Source organism: Haliaeetus albicilla, chromosome 14 (genome assembly GCF_947461875.1).
Source record: "Haliaeetus albicilla chromosome 14, bHalAlb1.1, whole genome shotgun sequence".
NCBI classification, from domain to species: Eukaryota; Metazoa; Chordata; class Aves; order Accipitriformes; family Accipitridae; genus Haliaeetus; species Haliaeetus albicilla.
Window position 1 is genome coordinate 15,964,126 of NC_091496.1, and position 16,556 is coordinate 15,980,681.

At 39.3% G+C, this 16,556-nt stretch overlaps 1 protein-coding gene across 1 annotated transcript in view; it reads right to left on the bottom strand.

The window, feature by feature from the left end:
- Nucleotides 1–16,556, bottom strand: part of COG5 (component of oligomeric golgi complex 5) — a 194,595-nt gene that overhangs the window by 175,968 nt on the left and 2,071 nt on the right. The window contains exons 3-6 of the mRNA XM_069801840.1: nt 16,383–16,440; nt 12,094–12,148; nt 11,924–11,993; nt 6,769–6,889 (exon numbers count right to left, since the gene is read on the bottom strand). Coding sequence (XP_069657941.1) covers nt 6,769–6,889; nt 11,924–11,993; nt 12,094–12,148; nt 16,383–16,440 — 304 coding nt within the window. The remainder of the gene's footprint in view (nt 1–6,768; nt 6,890–11,923; nt 11,994–12,093; nt 12,149–16,382; nt 16,441–16,556) is intronic.

The window sequence follows — 16,556 nt, forward strand, 5'->3', positions numbered from 1 at the left end:
TACTCCCTTCTCATTTGAGAAATTTTTATTTATCTGAAGAACATTACTGTGCCTCTCAGACCCCTCTTTTCCAAACCAGAGCACCACACACTTTCAGTTCCTCTGCTCACTGCCCATCCTTAAGACCTTCAGCCATCATTACTGCTGTACTTAGGACTTTCTCCAACTAACCTACATCTTTCTCGAATGAAGTGCCTCAAAATGGACTTGATACTCCAGCTGAAGCACGAACAACAGATTTGTTTCAAGTGTCCTGCACACAGCACCCTTCCTTATAAAGATCAGTACAAATTTCATTGCCAACAGTGTCACGCTGCTACAAAACAAATGAACAAGTGACTTGCAGTCAATCTGTGAGGAAATATCAAGCCTCTCTGCAGAACTGTTATCCATACAGTCATTTCTCCTATTCCTGCTGTTAACTACAGCTATTTATTGCTGGGACTTTGCACTTGTCTGAAAGAGAAATCAGTTCAGCTAAGACATATCTCCAATTTGCTAAGAATATTCCTCATTCTAATCCTGTTTCCCAACATACCTTCCATTCTTCTCTGCTTGATTATTACTTGTAAATTTAATAAGGATATACCATATTACATCACTCAAATCATTAATGAAAACACTAGCCAGTTGCAGAACACATTTCAACAAAACCCCACTTAACATATTGCTGGGCAAGAGTGAACAACTGATGATGACTTTTGGGGTACAGCTTTCAAAACTTCTGCATTCATTCCACAACATTTTCGTCTAGATTATATTGCTGATCCTCCTAGTGTGACATGGCGTCAAGAGCCCCATTTAAATCAAACTACAAGACAGTCATTGATCTCTCAAGTCCTAAGACCTGTTATGCTGCCAACAAAGAAAATACAGTTGGTTAAACAGGATTTGTTCTTGATAAATCTGTGGCCTACAATTTAATAGCATTTTTATATTCTAGACTCCTACAAATAGTTTATTTGTTCTAGAGTTTCTTAGAACTTCTTAAGAAGTTAAGTTAGTTTGAGTTGTCTAAATAAAATAGGAGCCAGTGAGTTCTATTTTCAATACAGCAAGGTCTCCCATCTTCTGGAATCTCATCTCTCACCTCAGGAGTTCCCAAAGATGACCACTAAGAACAACGAGTTACTCTGAAAAGCAGTTGAGATACATTAGGATGAATATAGGTATTGTTTATATTTGTATTTATAAATATTTATACACAAGGGAACACACTCATAACCCATCTTGTTTACCCTAGAAAGGTGCTAAATCCGATTTTTTTTTCTAGCCTCCACAAGAGAATTTTTCAGGCCCATGATCACTGTCACTTTGTGCAGATGTCACTAGTTCTGGAGTGCACTTTAGAAGACAGGGCTACCACCACCTACATTATGCCAGCTACAAAGAGGCCTTCCAGGCATAGCCAATAACTTCTTTCAAATTATAGTTCACCCAGTATCATGCATATCCTAATTTCAGTTTTCTCCATCCAAGCTACACTTCTTTACAAATGTAATCAAAATAGAGCTTTATTTCTTTTAATTTCCCTTAAGTCTTCTATTATGTTAAGCCCAAATAACTCACATGTAAGCTTTGCTCCCTCCTTATAAAAAGAACTGTGCTGGTTTTGGCTGGGATGGAGTTAATTTTCTTCACAGTAGCTAGCATGGGGATATGTTTTGGACTTATGCTGGGAACAGTGTTGATAACACAGGGATGTTTTGGTTACTGCTGAGCCCTGCTTACCCAGAGCCAAGGGCTTTTCTGCTCCTCACCCCACCCCACCAGCGAGGAGGCTGGGGGGGCACAAGGAGTTGGGAGGGGACACAGCCGGGACAGCTGACCCCGACTGACCAGAGGGGTATCCCAGACCATAGGACGTCGTGCTCAGCATATACATCTGGGGGAAGAAGGAGAAGGGGGGACGTTCGGAGTGACGGCGTTTGTCTTCCCAAGTCACCGGTACTTAGCGTGATGGAGCCCTGCTTTCCTGGAGATGGCTGAACACCTGCCCGCCCATGGGAAGTGGGGGATGAATTACTTGTTTTGCTTTGCTTGCGTGCACGGCTTTTGCTTTCCCTATTAAACTGTCTTTATCTCAGCCCACAAGTTTTCTTACTTTTACCCTTCTGATTCTCTCCCCCATCCCACCACAGGGGGAAGTGAGTGAGCAGCTGGGTGGTGCTTAGCTGCTGGCTGGGGTTAAACCATGACAAGAACACAATACATATGTAGAGTTTTCTCCATTTTAGCTAGAATTCCGTAAATGACAATATTTTTCTTTTTCTCTAGAATTAGTTAGCTTTAAACTAAGGTCATAGTCCTATCTTTCCCCATTCTCTCTTCTCATAAGTTACACGGAAGGCAGTATTGTCCTGGAGCAATTTCTATATTGAAGACACCCAAAATCATATTTCAATAGACCCATTCCCCTTCATTTTATGGCTGCACAGCTTAGTCACAGACTAACTCCAAGTTTACAAAACAGCAAAATTATGGCTGCTGCAAAAGCCTGCCTACAAGTATTATATGCTCACAAGGTCATTCAAGCAAATAAATTCACTTGCTGTGAAATAAATTATAATACAACCATATAGAAAGACTAGGAGTTTATTATAATTAAAAGAAGTCTAGGCATTTATATGAATAACGATGACATCAGTTATAAGTATTTAACAAGCAAAAGATATAAATCCTTTGTTGTCCAGAGCTAGCTCTGTAACTGACAGATGGGATTAACAACCTGCCCACAGTCAAGCTTGCCATTTGCTGCACTACTAAGAATTGTTTCATCTTCATCTGATCAGTTACTGGCCACTGTTACAGACCGTAATTTCTGCATACCCACATAGAAGACAGCAGAGAAGACAGCAGATTTTTTAATACCTGCAGAATTTCTTCTGTGAAAGGGAACTGTACATAGTGTACCATTCTCTTGTCACATTCTACTGTTTAAACTTGCTTAGGAATGTTTCTTTTTCACTTTATAAAATACTTGTATTAAAATATCACCAAGAAGCATAGTCAGGGCCAGTAATTCACTGCATTAGGTGCTGTGTGATATCTGAATATGCCACCTGCTTTACCTATCCATACGCTGAATTGGATTGTATAATATATAATTGTATAATCATCAGTAGAGAACCAGCTAATAGCTTATTCAATGGACTATCACAGCTCTGTTTCTACTTTGCTAGAGAACCCAAAGGCATGTGTTGGGAGGCAGAGGAGCTACAGTAGAATGTTTGGGATTTTACACACACACACACACACACACACACACGCATCCCACCACCACCATATTTAATCTCTAAAAATTACATAGGGAATTAAGTTTTTCTTCTTACTCTGCCAAAGTGGGAAGTTAATTTCTAAGAATGTGGAAGCCCAACACAGAGGAATTTTAGATCTACTTTAGCTTTAAGCAGAGATCTCAGTGAAAATATTACCAAATGCTCTCAAAGTTCCTAACATCATCCAGTGAAGCTGGAGTTCTGCAGACTACTAGCAACTTAACAAATTGTCCAATAAAAAAAACCCTTCTCAGTAAAAGCTACTGTTTCTTGTAGTTCCTCTGATGGACCCATATTTCTATCTAATTCCAAGATTTTATATTTTTATCATATCTTTTCCCACCACTGCAAAATAAACTTCAAGACACAACTAAGTAAAAGCTGTAAGTGAACTAACATAGATTTTCTTAGGAAATATACGTTGAATACATATATCTGAACGGGCACACACGTTTGTGTCCCCCAAACATACACACAGAGTATAACAGTACATAAAAATAAATGGCCAGTTATCCCAAGATTCTACCCAGAATAACCTATAAGCAATAAAAGGTATACTATAACACAGAAAGTACAAAGCTTTCACATTAATATCACAGTGCTGCTGATTTCAAAAAAGCAGAAATTATATTGCACCACATGTACAACAGAAAGGTAACAATGGGAAGACTATTTCCATGAATGAGAGCCGAAAGGGATATTCAGAAATACCTAGCTAAAAACACAAATTAATATTAATCTTGGCCACGATCCCCAATTCAAAAGCAAGCCTCTACAACACAGAGCTCCCTATCCAATAACAGGCTTTCACACCACTAATGTCTACCACCTATTTACTACCATCAGATGTTGTAGTGCTTCCCAAGTCCTCCCAAAGCTTTCGCATCTCACCATCGAATAACCAGTGCCCAGTGTCTGTTGCCCCTGCTTCCCACCCTCCCGACACCACAGAGCACTACACATTTCCCATCTTTCTGAAGCACAGCTTTTCCACAACCTCACCCCAAGTCGCGACAGCTTCACTGCTCTCCTGCCCCACGCCACCACCACCCCCCCTACAGATCTCCCACGCATCCCAGCGCACAGCACAGTGCTTCCCCAGCCGTACCCCAAAATCCGGCCTCCCTGCAACACACCACCTTCCCACCGAGGTACTCCGAACTGTCTTGACTCCAGCCACCCTATACCCAGTAAGCCACCACCTCGCCATGCAGGACAGACACCTCCAGTCCACCACACCAGCCACTCCTCCTGGGGCATTCCCATCCACTCAGGTGCTGGGCAGCAGTACGAATTCAGACCAGCCAAGGTGGGCAGCGGACAATAACAGAGAGCAGACAGCCAAAGATGGGATGGAGATGGAGAGGTAAGACAGAAGAAAGGAAGAGATACCAGGAAAAGAGAGGGAGAGAGAAATGACAGCAGACAAGGGATTTTACCTGGTCGTAAACCATCCAGAATTAAGGATTAATTAAGGACCACAAGCCTTGGCTCCCAAGGATTAATTAAGGGCCACAAGCCTTGGTTCCCCCCCATGGACTGAAGGATGAAACTCACAAGGGCTTCCTAAGGGGACACCTTTCCCTTGATCATTAACAAGAATAATTACTCAGACTTTTCTAAGCTTCAGAAAAAGACCAAGTATTTGAAAACAAGAAACTCAAAAGACTGTGTGTCGTGGTTTAACCCCAGCCAGCAACTAAGCACCACGCAGCCGCTCACTCACTCCCCCCCATCCAGTGGGATGGGGCAGAAAATCAGAAAAAGAAGTAAAACTCCTGGGTTGAGATAAGAACGGTTTAATAGAACAGAAAAGAAGAAACTAATAATGATAATGATAACACTAATAAAATGACAACAGTAGTAATAAAAGGATTGAAATGTACAAATGATGCGCAGGGCAATTGCTCACCACCCGCCGACCGACACCCAGCCAGTCCCCGAGCGGCAAATCCCTGCCCCCCCACTTCCCAGTTCCTAAACTAGATGGGACGTCCCATGGTATGGAATACACTGTTGGCCAGTTTGGGTCAGGTGCCCTGGCTGGGCATGAGAAGCTGAAAAATCCTTGACTCTAGTCTAAACACTACTGAGCAACAACTGAAAACATCAGTGTGTTATCAACATTCTTCACATACTGAACTCAAAACATAGCACTGTACCAGCTACTAGGAAGACAGCTAACTCCATCCCAGCTGAAACCAGGACACTGTGACACTTTAACAAAAGAAAGTGCAAGCTCTTTTTTTAAATGTTGAAAGAAAAAAAAAAAAGAAAGGAAAGAAAGTAATAAAAGGCATTTCCTTTAAAGGAAAGAAAGCCTAAGAACTACACAAGATAAACATCTCAGATTTTACCATTAAATTGTACTAATTATTTTAACAGGATCTTGCATTCAGATTAATCCCACAAGACTTGTAATTCGGGTAGTTAAAAGACAGTATTAGTTTCTATATCCTGAAGATGTGAAGGGAGACCAAAACGGAAATAAAAAATTAGAAAAAATAGAAAATTAGAAAAAATACTCTATCTTAGAATGCTACAGTTGATGCTTAAGTGCTTCAGTCAAACTGATATACTAAATAAATATATAAACTTTCCATTTGCAACACAGCATCTGCTAACTATAAGACTAAGTCATTGTCTAATAATTTTTTGATTACACAGTATAAAAAGAGCAGTAGTGACAAATATGCACAATAAACCTCAGGATGATTCTGAACATTTTATAATTCAGCCCTCTCACAGCCTATTTTTGGAAGCTGAAATTTGAATACCATTAAATCAAAGGAGAAACAGCTGGCAAGATACCATATACAACAGCAACAACTGATCTCCAAGACTAATGGGATGCTTCTCACTGCATCCTGCAGCACAGTGTGGAAGTATCCACACTAGCTCAAGTACAGAAAACAATCTAGCAATGTAACATGAGCTTCGTGAGAACTACTTCATCATTCTTCCTAGAAGCCAGTAAAATACAGGGTAAATTAATCGCTACTGCAGCAGAATGCTTCCAGTACCTGAATTAGGTTAGGTATCTGTATATCACGTCACACATGGCTTTCACAAAGGTCACAGGGCCAGTAATTTTATTTTAGGATGTAAGCTGTAATTCAAACTATGCCTTATTGTAGTACAACATCTTCCAAAAGCTAAACATATATCTGCTGCCTCTGAAGGCATTTTATACAAACACAAAACAATAAGAAATTAATTGATTCACAAAAAAATTGTTGCCCAAAAGGACACAAGCTATTATCATAGAATTTTCATATTAATAAATACCTTTATCTGGAGAAGTCCTATGAAAAAATGGGAAGTACTAACGAGTTCTGTCAATACCATTTCTCAATTCAAATTAGGAAGTAGACAGCAAGAACCATAGTAAAAAGTTTTCGGGGGTTCTTTGGTTTTTAAGTCTAATACTAGTGTGAGTCATATGAGTACAAGCTAAAAATGCCTCTAAAAGTAACTAAGAAGGACTCACCAAGTTCATTGAGACTCTGGGCAGCTTTTGTTATCTCTCTGCTTCCTCCTTGCAGTTGTCCTTGAAGTCTCTTACTGAGATACAAGATGCGTATTATCCTCCGCAGCAAGTCACAGGCAGCCTGCAGAGAAATTGTAGCGTTAGGAGATATTATCAGTACATTATGATCACATAATACTAGGCCTCAAATATGGAAATATTTTAACCAAAAAAGGAAATATGAATGTGAATAAAAACATGGAGCTTTACAACACTGAAACCCCTTTCTTCAGGATTTTTTAACATTAACAATACTTTCTAAAGCTGGTAATTACATTCACAGGGCTGCTGAGATTATGCTGTTGTTACTAGCAAAAAAAAAAACAAAACCAAAACAAACTCAGAACCCTACGACAGAGACATGTTCTATTTCTAACTAGAAGTGAGCTTTATTTTACATTGTGCATCTCTCCTCAATATTCCTCCCCTCTGTAAGCTTTAGTAAAATTAAGAAGTTGGCATTGCCAATCAAATATTGATCCAAAATAAGCAAAATGGCAGTACTTACGTCAGAGGACAACAGAACTTAAAGGCTAAATTGTTATTACAAATATTGACTCTTATGGTGGGAATATATGTAACAACTCATTTTCAGCATAACTTTCATAAGGCCAGTCACCTTCATTCAGCCAAGTGTTAGTTCACATTCTTGCACAGGTCTATTAAAACACATGGCATTCTTGGCTAAAAATTAAAAAGATGGATGCATATGTAAATTTTCAGGAAACATATTTGTGTATGTTTTTGTTAGCACCAATTTAGAAAAAAAAGGCATTGCTGACATCTGAATCAAACATAATAGTTTCATAATTTTTCACTCAACTAAAATCTTGAAACAGGTTTTCTCCTTCTACACAGTAAATAATAGAGACAGAGAAACAGTAAGAGTTATATCGAGTTCCTCTAGGGCTGGATTGGGTCAGTGGGGCTAGCAGGTACATGCTACAGGAGCAGCAACATTCTGGAGCGGGTAACATCTAAACCAGAATTCAGAAATGTAACTTAGGAGAAGGTAAAAAAGTATGTAGATTTTGGCATAGTCATAGGTACAGTCCAACATCTGCAATCAGATTAACAAGCGAGGTAAATGAGAAATTTAGAAAGAGTAAGACATAGTTGTTCTGAGGTATTTGCCCTCGTACTGAAGGCAAAGCCTCCTGAAGTATTTACCTTATGAATATAAAAATTAAATTAAAAGTACTTTAAAAAATATTTAGTATCTGACAGACTTTGAATCCCTTTTTTTAGGCTCCAGTTAGTGTGTTAATGTCCTGAAAACTAATGTTAAAGTGCACATATGAAAACATAGACAAGTGAGTCATGTCAACCATTTCATTCAGTAGACTGCACAACTTGTCAGTCTCCCCTATGCCAGCACAAACCAATCAAAACACAAATATTTGTAGTTTAATTTTTTTAAACACCTAGACAGAACAAAACAGAAAAATTAGAAAAAGCCCTACTGAGGCAAATCACCAAAAGCACAATTACTCTTGCTGCTTTTGGCTCTGTATCACATAATCTGAAGTGCAAGTTTCCCAAGCATTCTAAGTCAACTTAACCACATGATTTCTATTACCGTTAGTAAGAACCAAGTGGGGCTTATCCTACTTTAAGAGATTAACGTATTAGTTTTTATTAATTCATTTCTTTAATTAGAAAAATCTTGATCCACATATCACTTTCATATCTGTGAACTAAATTTCTGCAAGATGAATCAAAAATAGCTTTTTATATAGTGCACCATGCTTCACTAAATAAGAGGCATAGTATTACTACTTTGCTTTCAAAGTTAATTACTCTCTAATCCAATTGTGTACCTCTGGCTAATATTTTTCCCTAGAAATTCAACTTCAGTTATCTTCTGACCATCTTTTACTTTACATCCCAAAAGATTATTTCTTTTTCATTGAATTGTTGCTCATTATCTCCTATCCCAAGAAACAATCTTTTAACAGAACTATCAAACTGAGTAAGAGATGGGAAAAGTTACATTTAGATGCAAGAGCAAAAAAAAGTTTTAACTTCTGGCCCTGTAAATTAGAAGGAGCAGAAAAATCCAAAGACACTGAAGATGCACTCTTAACTTCAGTGATTGCTACTGCATTGTGCCCTTGACAAAGATTCTGTTTCACCCAAGTATTTCCATTTACATGAGTTGTTCAATTTAATAAAACTGTAAAAGAATGCAAAATATGAGGACCATGTAATGGAAACAAAAAATTCTATCTAATAGTGGAGTTGTTCACAGATACTAGATCCTCTAACCTGACCACCTGCATAACAGAAGTGTGAATTAATTCAGGAAAAATTCCCTTCCTGAGTTGATATAGTATGCTTTCCTAAAGAAGATGCTTTTAGCCAAGAAGGAATTAATTCCACTGTTCAAGCAAGAAATAATTTGGAAAAGGCCAGTGGCCTGAGGTAGTCCCAGCAATTCTAGTAAAATTAAAAATAAAACCCGATTTTTCTGGAGATTACATGTTAGTTATCTCCTGAAATTTAAAGCAATGTATCAACACTAACAGACATTATTGCTACAATTTGAGCAATCAGAAAGCCTCTTACTTTTAATCTCAAGTTAATTTTAAGAAATTATTGAAAGAAGACTTAATTATAAAGAGAGGACCACTTGAAAATGTGCCAGTGTGTAGCTCATATATGCAATTGCATATATCTGCCAGATCATAATGTAATTGAATGTATATGTAACAGAATCCTGAATAAAGATGAGACAGTCCCCTATCTTCAGACTACATTTACTATTTAGTTATGGTAGCACCAGGATGAAATCTGCTACTAGTGAATATTTTAAAGAGAGAATAACTTTAAAATACAGAATTATTATTTTTTTAAAAGGTTTTAAAAATTTGGCTATTATAAGGAATTTTAAACACTGAGATATCTGAAATTAAGAGAACATGTAGAAACACTTGGTTAAACAGAGCTGCACAGAAAATAACCTTCTGAAGGACAAACTCCCTGTCTACATATTTCAGCTGTTAACTATTCCCATTTAGCTTGTGATCTACTACAGAAGGACTCAGAAGAGGACAGTACGATTTAAAGTAGGAAGTAAGCTTTGTGAGTCTGCTGCTCCCTTGGGATGCCATGAAGTTCTAAGAGCAGAGCAAGACATAATATACACAAGCACACAGCAGAGATTTAGAATTCAGGACTAGATTTGAAGTTCGACAATGAATTTGCAGTGAGAATGTTTATGAAAAAGCCAGACTATATTAAAAACAATTAAGGATGGCAAAATCCAGCTTTATGCAAGCTAAATATTCCTTCAGTTTGTGAGCAGTCCCACAGCAATCAATGGAGAAGCAGTAAAATAATACCATCATGAGTACAAGAGGCCCCCTTAAACACCACACAGTTCAGGACTGTTGGCAGCCAGGTAAAGAGACACCACAGCAGTGCATCTTGGGGAGGCAGGAGGGTTGAGATTTCGACTATTGACTCAACTCTCCATAAGTCCAGCTTCATTTCATAATTCAGGTGTCCTGACCCTCAACTCGTCCCAGCAGCGTAGTGCAACATAAAGCACTCGCTATGTATCTGCCAGCACAAGAAGGGACAGCAACTCTTGTGCCAAGAATGGACTACTCTCAGTGGCAGAGAAGCTGGAATCATCGTTCCTCTTCCTACATTGAGGTAAGTAAGTGGATTTGGATGCTAGGAAGGGTAGCCTAGCAGGCTCCACTTACCCTGCACCTCTTTTTTCTGACTTACAGCCAAGAAAAGGGAGATACTACAAATTCCCTAGCACAGGCTGAGTAATGCTGACCCTCGATGGATGCTGCTTTCACACCACAGGAAAAATCCATGTAACCCTGCTACACCAAAGAGTAAGCAAAGAGCATCCAAGAAACATTTTCTAAGTTCAGGGACTCATTCTTCTCAGACATCCTTCTGCAGTTTGACTTCATGTAAGGTCAGAGCAGAAATATCTTCACCTTCATCCCCAAACTCCCACAACCCTCTCCACAGCTGCAACATACATCAGAAAACAAAAAAAATCTGCACCTAACCTGCCACATGGAAGTCACAGAAGTTTTGACCAGTGGCAAAAACAGTAACAGCTGAAGTTGAAAAGAACAGGAGAAGCAGCTGGACAACCTGGATGAACAGAGTGTTAAGAGCTTCCTGCAGAACTTGACTACTGCTGAAAGTAATGTAGAAAATAGTAGAAGTTCAGCCGAGAGATTAGTGCAGCTGCTCCACCAGCCCCCAGACTAGAAACTGCATGACAGTTTGCAGCTTCATCTACTCTACTGTACAACAGCAGTCACCCGCAGAGGGCAATCTACTTTAGTGTATATCCACAGCTCAAACTTCAGCTACTAAAAGATAAGCTCCTAGTTCTGCAAAGCTAAGGTAAACTTGTGAAGACAAATAGTTCAAACAATAACTCATTAAATACTTGCAGATCTGGAGTTGTGCTGCTTTTCAAACCATAAACTGAATAGAATGCAGCTACATGACTCCTGAAGATCTGAATAGTTTTCAACTATTATAAAATTAATAATGGAAGTGTTTGACACTTATCTCACCATCACTGTGATACGCTCTCTCCCACTGCTATCCTCTAACAGAGATCTACATTCTCCTGTAGACTCCACTTATAGTCAAAAGACAGGGACAACTATGTACCTGGGCTTATAAAACTCCAGAACCACAACTGGCTCCATAAGTTGCATCTTGACTATTTTGAAAGAATTAATTCCCAAACTCTTTACTAAACTGCAGCCAAGCATGCATTAACTTAGAGGAGAAAAGCATCTTCTAAACAATGGCACCATAACATTAAATACCAAAATTACACAAACAGTAATAAGAATTTAATTAATCTGTACTCAGATAACCCTTCCCTCTTCCCTCCACCTCTACAAAACTCACTTAGCTAGCGCAAAGGTCAGTTTCCTACTTTGCAATAGGAAGCACTTCTCAGTAGCACATGAACAGACACCCAAATACTGATCTTCATTGAGAAATGCTGACAATGAACTACAGGCTACTGGAGTATGAAAATCCCACCCATGTCTAACAATTGGGAAATAATACACGTTCAAAAAGGTTTTTTTAAAATACATTTTTTAATACAACTTACTTGAAGTTTTGCTAGCTGAGCTGTGCGGGACACTATTTTGTTGTAGGGGTCAACAATTTTGACTCTAATTCTAAAAAGAAGACGACAAATTTATTTATAGCAGTATTAATAAATAACATGAAAGAACAATTAAGAATTTATACTTTCTAATCACATAATGAATGGCATACCTATCAACAGTACTTTGTAGAGCACCAATTCTAGTCTGCATCATTTGGAGGACACCTGCAAAATAAAGCAGATTTTTTACATGGAACACTTGTCAATTATAGAAAGAACTATTCTTCAAATCATAGTAACTACTGCAGACTACTTTAGCATAAAAAAAAAAGTGTTTCCCCCTTTACAACAAAGCATTCAAACAGACTGAAATTAATAAAACACAGCCTATTTGAAAATAAACTGAGCAGGTAATAGGTCACTTACTGAACATTATGGAAAATTTACTGGTAGAGAACACAAGCCTACAGAAGAAATATCACTCTGAAATCCATCATATGTTAAGTTTCAAATAATATTTAGAGTATGCTGCTTCCTAAGAAAATGACCATCAGGACTGCTGTTCAAAGGCATATAACCTGGTACAAACACTTGAACGTGATATACAAAAATGGCACAACCTATTTAACACTATTTATTTAATATAGTGACTAGACAGTTCAGAGAAACCAACAGACAAAGAGGACTGATAACCAATTCTATTTCAAGGTTTTCTTCCTGTGCTTAAGCATCTTTAGCAAAAAGTAAAGTATCAATGTCATTGTGAAGTCATCTAATTCAGATTACAAACAAAGTAAACTACCCTAATCATGTTTGTTCCAGATTAGTTTGGCAAAGCAGCAAAAAGCAAGACCACAAGCGTGTTTGTTCTTTTCTTGTTAAATTGCAAACAAAGTAGTCAAGGGTAGCAGTAATTTCTGCAATATGGAATCAGCTTGCTGAGAATTTAATTAAGTTATACAAACCCAGGCCTATGAAATTATTTTTGTTCCAGTTATTGTTAGCATTCTCAAACATACTACATTTTTGTAAAGCCCTGTTTACAAGCATGTCATCATCAGATTGGATAAAACTGCAATATGATACAGTAAGATGGAAGATAAACAAAACTACTGCTAATACTTCTAATCATCTTGTCCTGTACTGGGACTATATATCATGTATTTTGTATAAATATGGAAATTCCCACCTTTTCTATATTTCAGAATTATTAACTTGGCTTAGTGACAGACTCAGGAGTTCTCTGACATTTATACATAGAATGGTAGGCATGCAATTCTCATGCATCAGAAGACAAAGATTTGAGATACAGTGAAAAGGCTGAATTTTCTACTCTATGTTGCAATAATGGGGCAGGGCCAGTAGCATGACATTGCTGCATCTGTGACTGTGACACTGCTGTAAAGCATACAGCAGTCCTCTTGCCAGAAGGCAGAATTAGGATGGGTGAAATGGCAATCTACCCTCTCCATCTGCCATGTAAAATACAGGATGATACTATTTATCCTATCTTGAGCTAACAGGTAGCTCAAGATACCTACTGAGTTACCTATAGACAGAAAACTGCACAGACCTAAAAAAGAAAGGACTCTACAAGCTGGGTATATCAATTTGAAATGTTTAATGAGATTCACTTTCAGACATCCAAACAATTGCACATGCTGTGAATTAGCTCCATAACCCTCACTTGCTAACTTTCTTGATAAACACGCCAAGAGCTATGTGTTTCTAACTTCGTAATTCAAATTTCCATTTACATCCATCTTTTCTTTTTCTTATGAATCTTGACTCAGTGTTTCTTCTACAGTGACCATATATCATGTGTAGCACAAGCAGGGCAGAGATAAGAAAGTTTTGCAAAACTCATCTTTGCGTGCATAGACTTTGATGTTCCTGGCAACTGCAGACTGAAGTTTCTACTGATGTCTCAGTTATCAAATACTTTTCAGGATTAGAACCTCTGCATGCTTCTCCCTCCCTCACACACAGAAAAGGCCTCTTAAAGAGCATAACCCTAAGTAAACGGAATAATTTCAACAAATTTGAGGTGAATTAGATTTTATTTTTACTTTGGGTTATTAGCTGTAAAGCATGCATTATTTACCACGCCTGCGTTACAGAAAAGTTTTATAGCTGAATAGGTGTTTTAAAGTACTTTATTCTTTCCTCAGAGCAATTTTAGGAAGGAATGCCTTCAGAAACAACCATGACTTCAGAATACACAGTTCTACTGAGCACAGATTGTTGAAGATCGTGACTGGGAGGTATTTATCAATCACAAGATTGACTACAGATTCCTATCTACTTCTTATTTGGAGGATGAACACAGATTCGTCCTCCTATGCTTAATTTTCTAACTGTTTAAAAAGCTGTTTGGGAGCTACCATTGCTAGATTAAATGGGCCTTTTTTTATTTTTATAGCTATATGCAAATGCTAACAATCAAATACTGCATCCAACAAGTTCCAAAGACTAAGGAGATCCTATAACTGTCAATAACCAGAAACTCTCTGGTTATGCCAAAACCTGGAAGCAGAGGAAGAAACAAAGGTAAATGTATTGGGTTTGTGTGGTAAGGTTTTGGTAGCGGGGGGTTACAGGGGTGGCTTCTGTGAGAAGCTGCTAGAAGCTTCCCCTATGTCCAAGAGAGGCAATACCAGCCAGCTCTAAGATGGACCCGCCGCCGGCTAAGGCCGAGCCAATCAGCGATAGTGGTAGCGCCTCTGGGATAATATATTCAAGAAGAAGAAAAAGTTGCAGGGCACACAGAAACAGCAGCCAGAGAGCAGAGTGAGAACATGTAAGAGAAACAGCCCTGCAGACCCACAGGTCAGTGCAGAAGGAGGGGGAGGAGATGCTCCAGGCGCCGGAGCAGAGATTCCCCTGCAGCCCGTGGGGAAGACCATGGTGAGGCAGGCTGTCCCCCTGCAGCCCAGGGAGGTCCACGGTGGAGCAGATCTCCACCTGCAGCCCGGGGAGGACTCCACGCCAAAGCAGATAGATGCCCGAAGGAGGCTGTGACCTTGTGGGAAGCCCGTGCTGGAGCAGGCTCCTGGCAAGACCTGTGGCCCCGTGGAAACAGGAGCCCACGGTGGAGCAGGTTTTCTGGCAGGACTTGTGACCCCATGGGGGACCCACGCTGGAGCAGTCTGTGCCTGAAGGACTGCATGCCGTGGAAGAGATCCACGCTGGAGCAGTTTGTGAAGAACTGCAGCCCATGGGAAAGACCCATGTTGGAGAAGTTTGTGGAGGACTGTCTCCCGTGGGTGGGACCCCACACTGGAGCAGGGGAAGAGTGTGATGACTCCTGCCCCTGAAGAGGAAGGAGCAGCAGAGACAATGTGTGATGAACTGACCCCAATCCCCATTCCCTGTCCCCCTGTGCCACTGGGAGGGGGTAGGCAGAGAATCCAGGAGTGAAGTTGTGCCCAGGAAGAAGGGAAGGGTGAAGGGAAGGTGTTCTGAGATTTATTTCTCATTACCCTACTCTGGTTGTATGGCAATAAATTAAGTTAATTTTCCCCAAGCTGAGTCTGTTTTGCCTGTGACCGTAATTGGTTGAGTGATCTCTCCCTGTCCTTATCTTGACCCACGAGCCCTTTGTTATACTTTCTCTACCCTGTCCAGCTGGGGGCAAGGAGTGATAGAATGGCTTTGGTGGGCACCTGGCATCCAGCCAGGCTCAACTCACCGCAGTAAATTACTTAGCAAGTTACAAAATGGAAGGGGAAAAGGGGATATGCTTGGATTCTATAGTATGTGCAAATTAGCATATTATAGAATTAAGTATCTTTCTGCACAAAAAAAACCCCAAACCATATGAAGTTCCCAGCAAGTGACAAAGAGCAGAATGGCAGGTCTAATGAGCTCCTGGCACAAGAACAATATACTGCAACCATTTTTCTATACAGATTCAATGGTTCCTAAGTAAGACCTCTGAAAGTCTGCAGTTTATGTTAAAATCCAGATCCCAAACAGTAGAATAACACAAAGGTATGTATTTAACTTAGTTAAACCCTTACTAGTTAAAAAATATCTCAATGCAGTTAAGATTATGTGTTAAAGCCTCTCTGGTTAAGATTTGCAAGCTATGCAACGCATACATATGCAACATGCACAAACTTTGTACTTAACGGCAACAGGTATCAGCTAATATTGCACAAAATTAGGCTTCTTTAGGAAAATATATTAAAAGGTCAAAAAGACTTGATTGCTAAAGTTGCTCAAAACTGATTATCAAAATATGTTTTCCTACTCCAGAGAAGTACCAGCCAAATCTTCTCCCTGGAGCTCCATCTACTGACATCAAATAAAAGCTGCCACATGTTACTCCTCAGAAGTAACATCTGCAGCCTTAACATTAGGGACCAAAGTTGGCAGTGAATGACATTCCCTGCACAGATATTAAAAGTGCTTCCTCCACTGTAAGAAGCAGCAAGCATAATATAACGGCATTTACCTTCCAGGGATTCAATTCCAGTTGCTTGGGCCAACAGGTCTTCATGTCTTGCAACAACCTTAAAAAAAAAAAAAAAGAGAGAAATCAACACAGAAAAATGGGGATGTATGCTAATACTAATACATCATCATCATCCCTACATTAGGCAGACACAGGAAAAAGCAGCCATGCCTT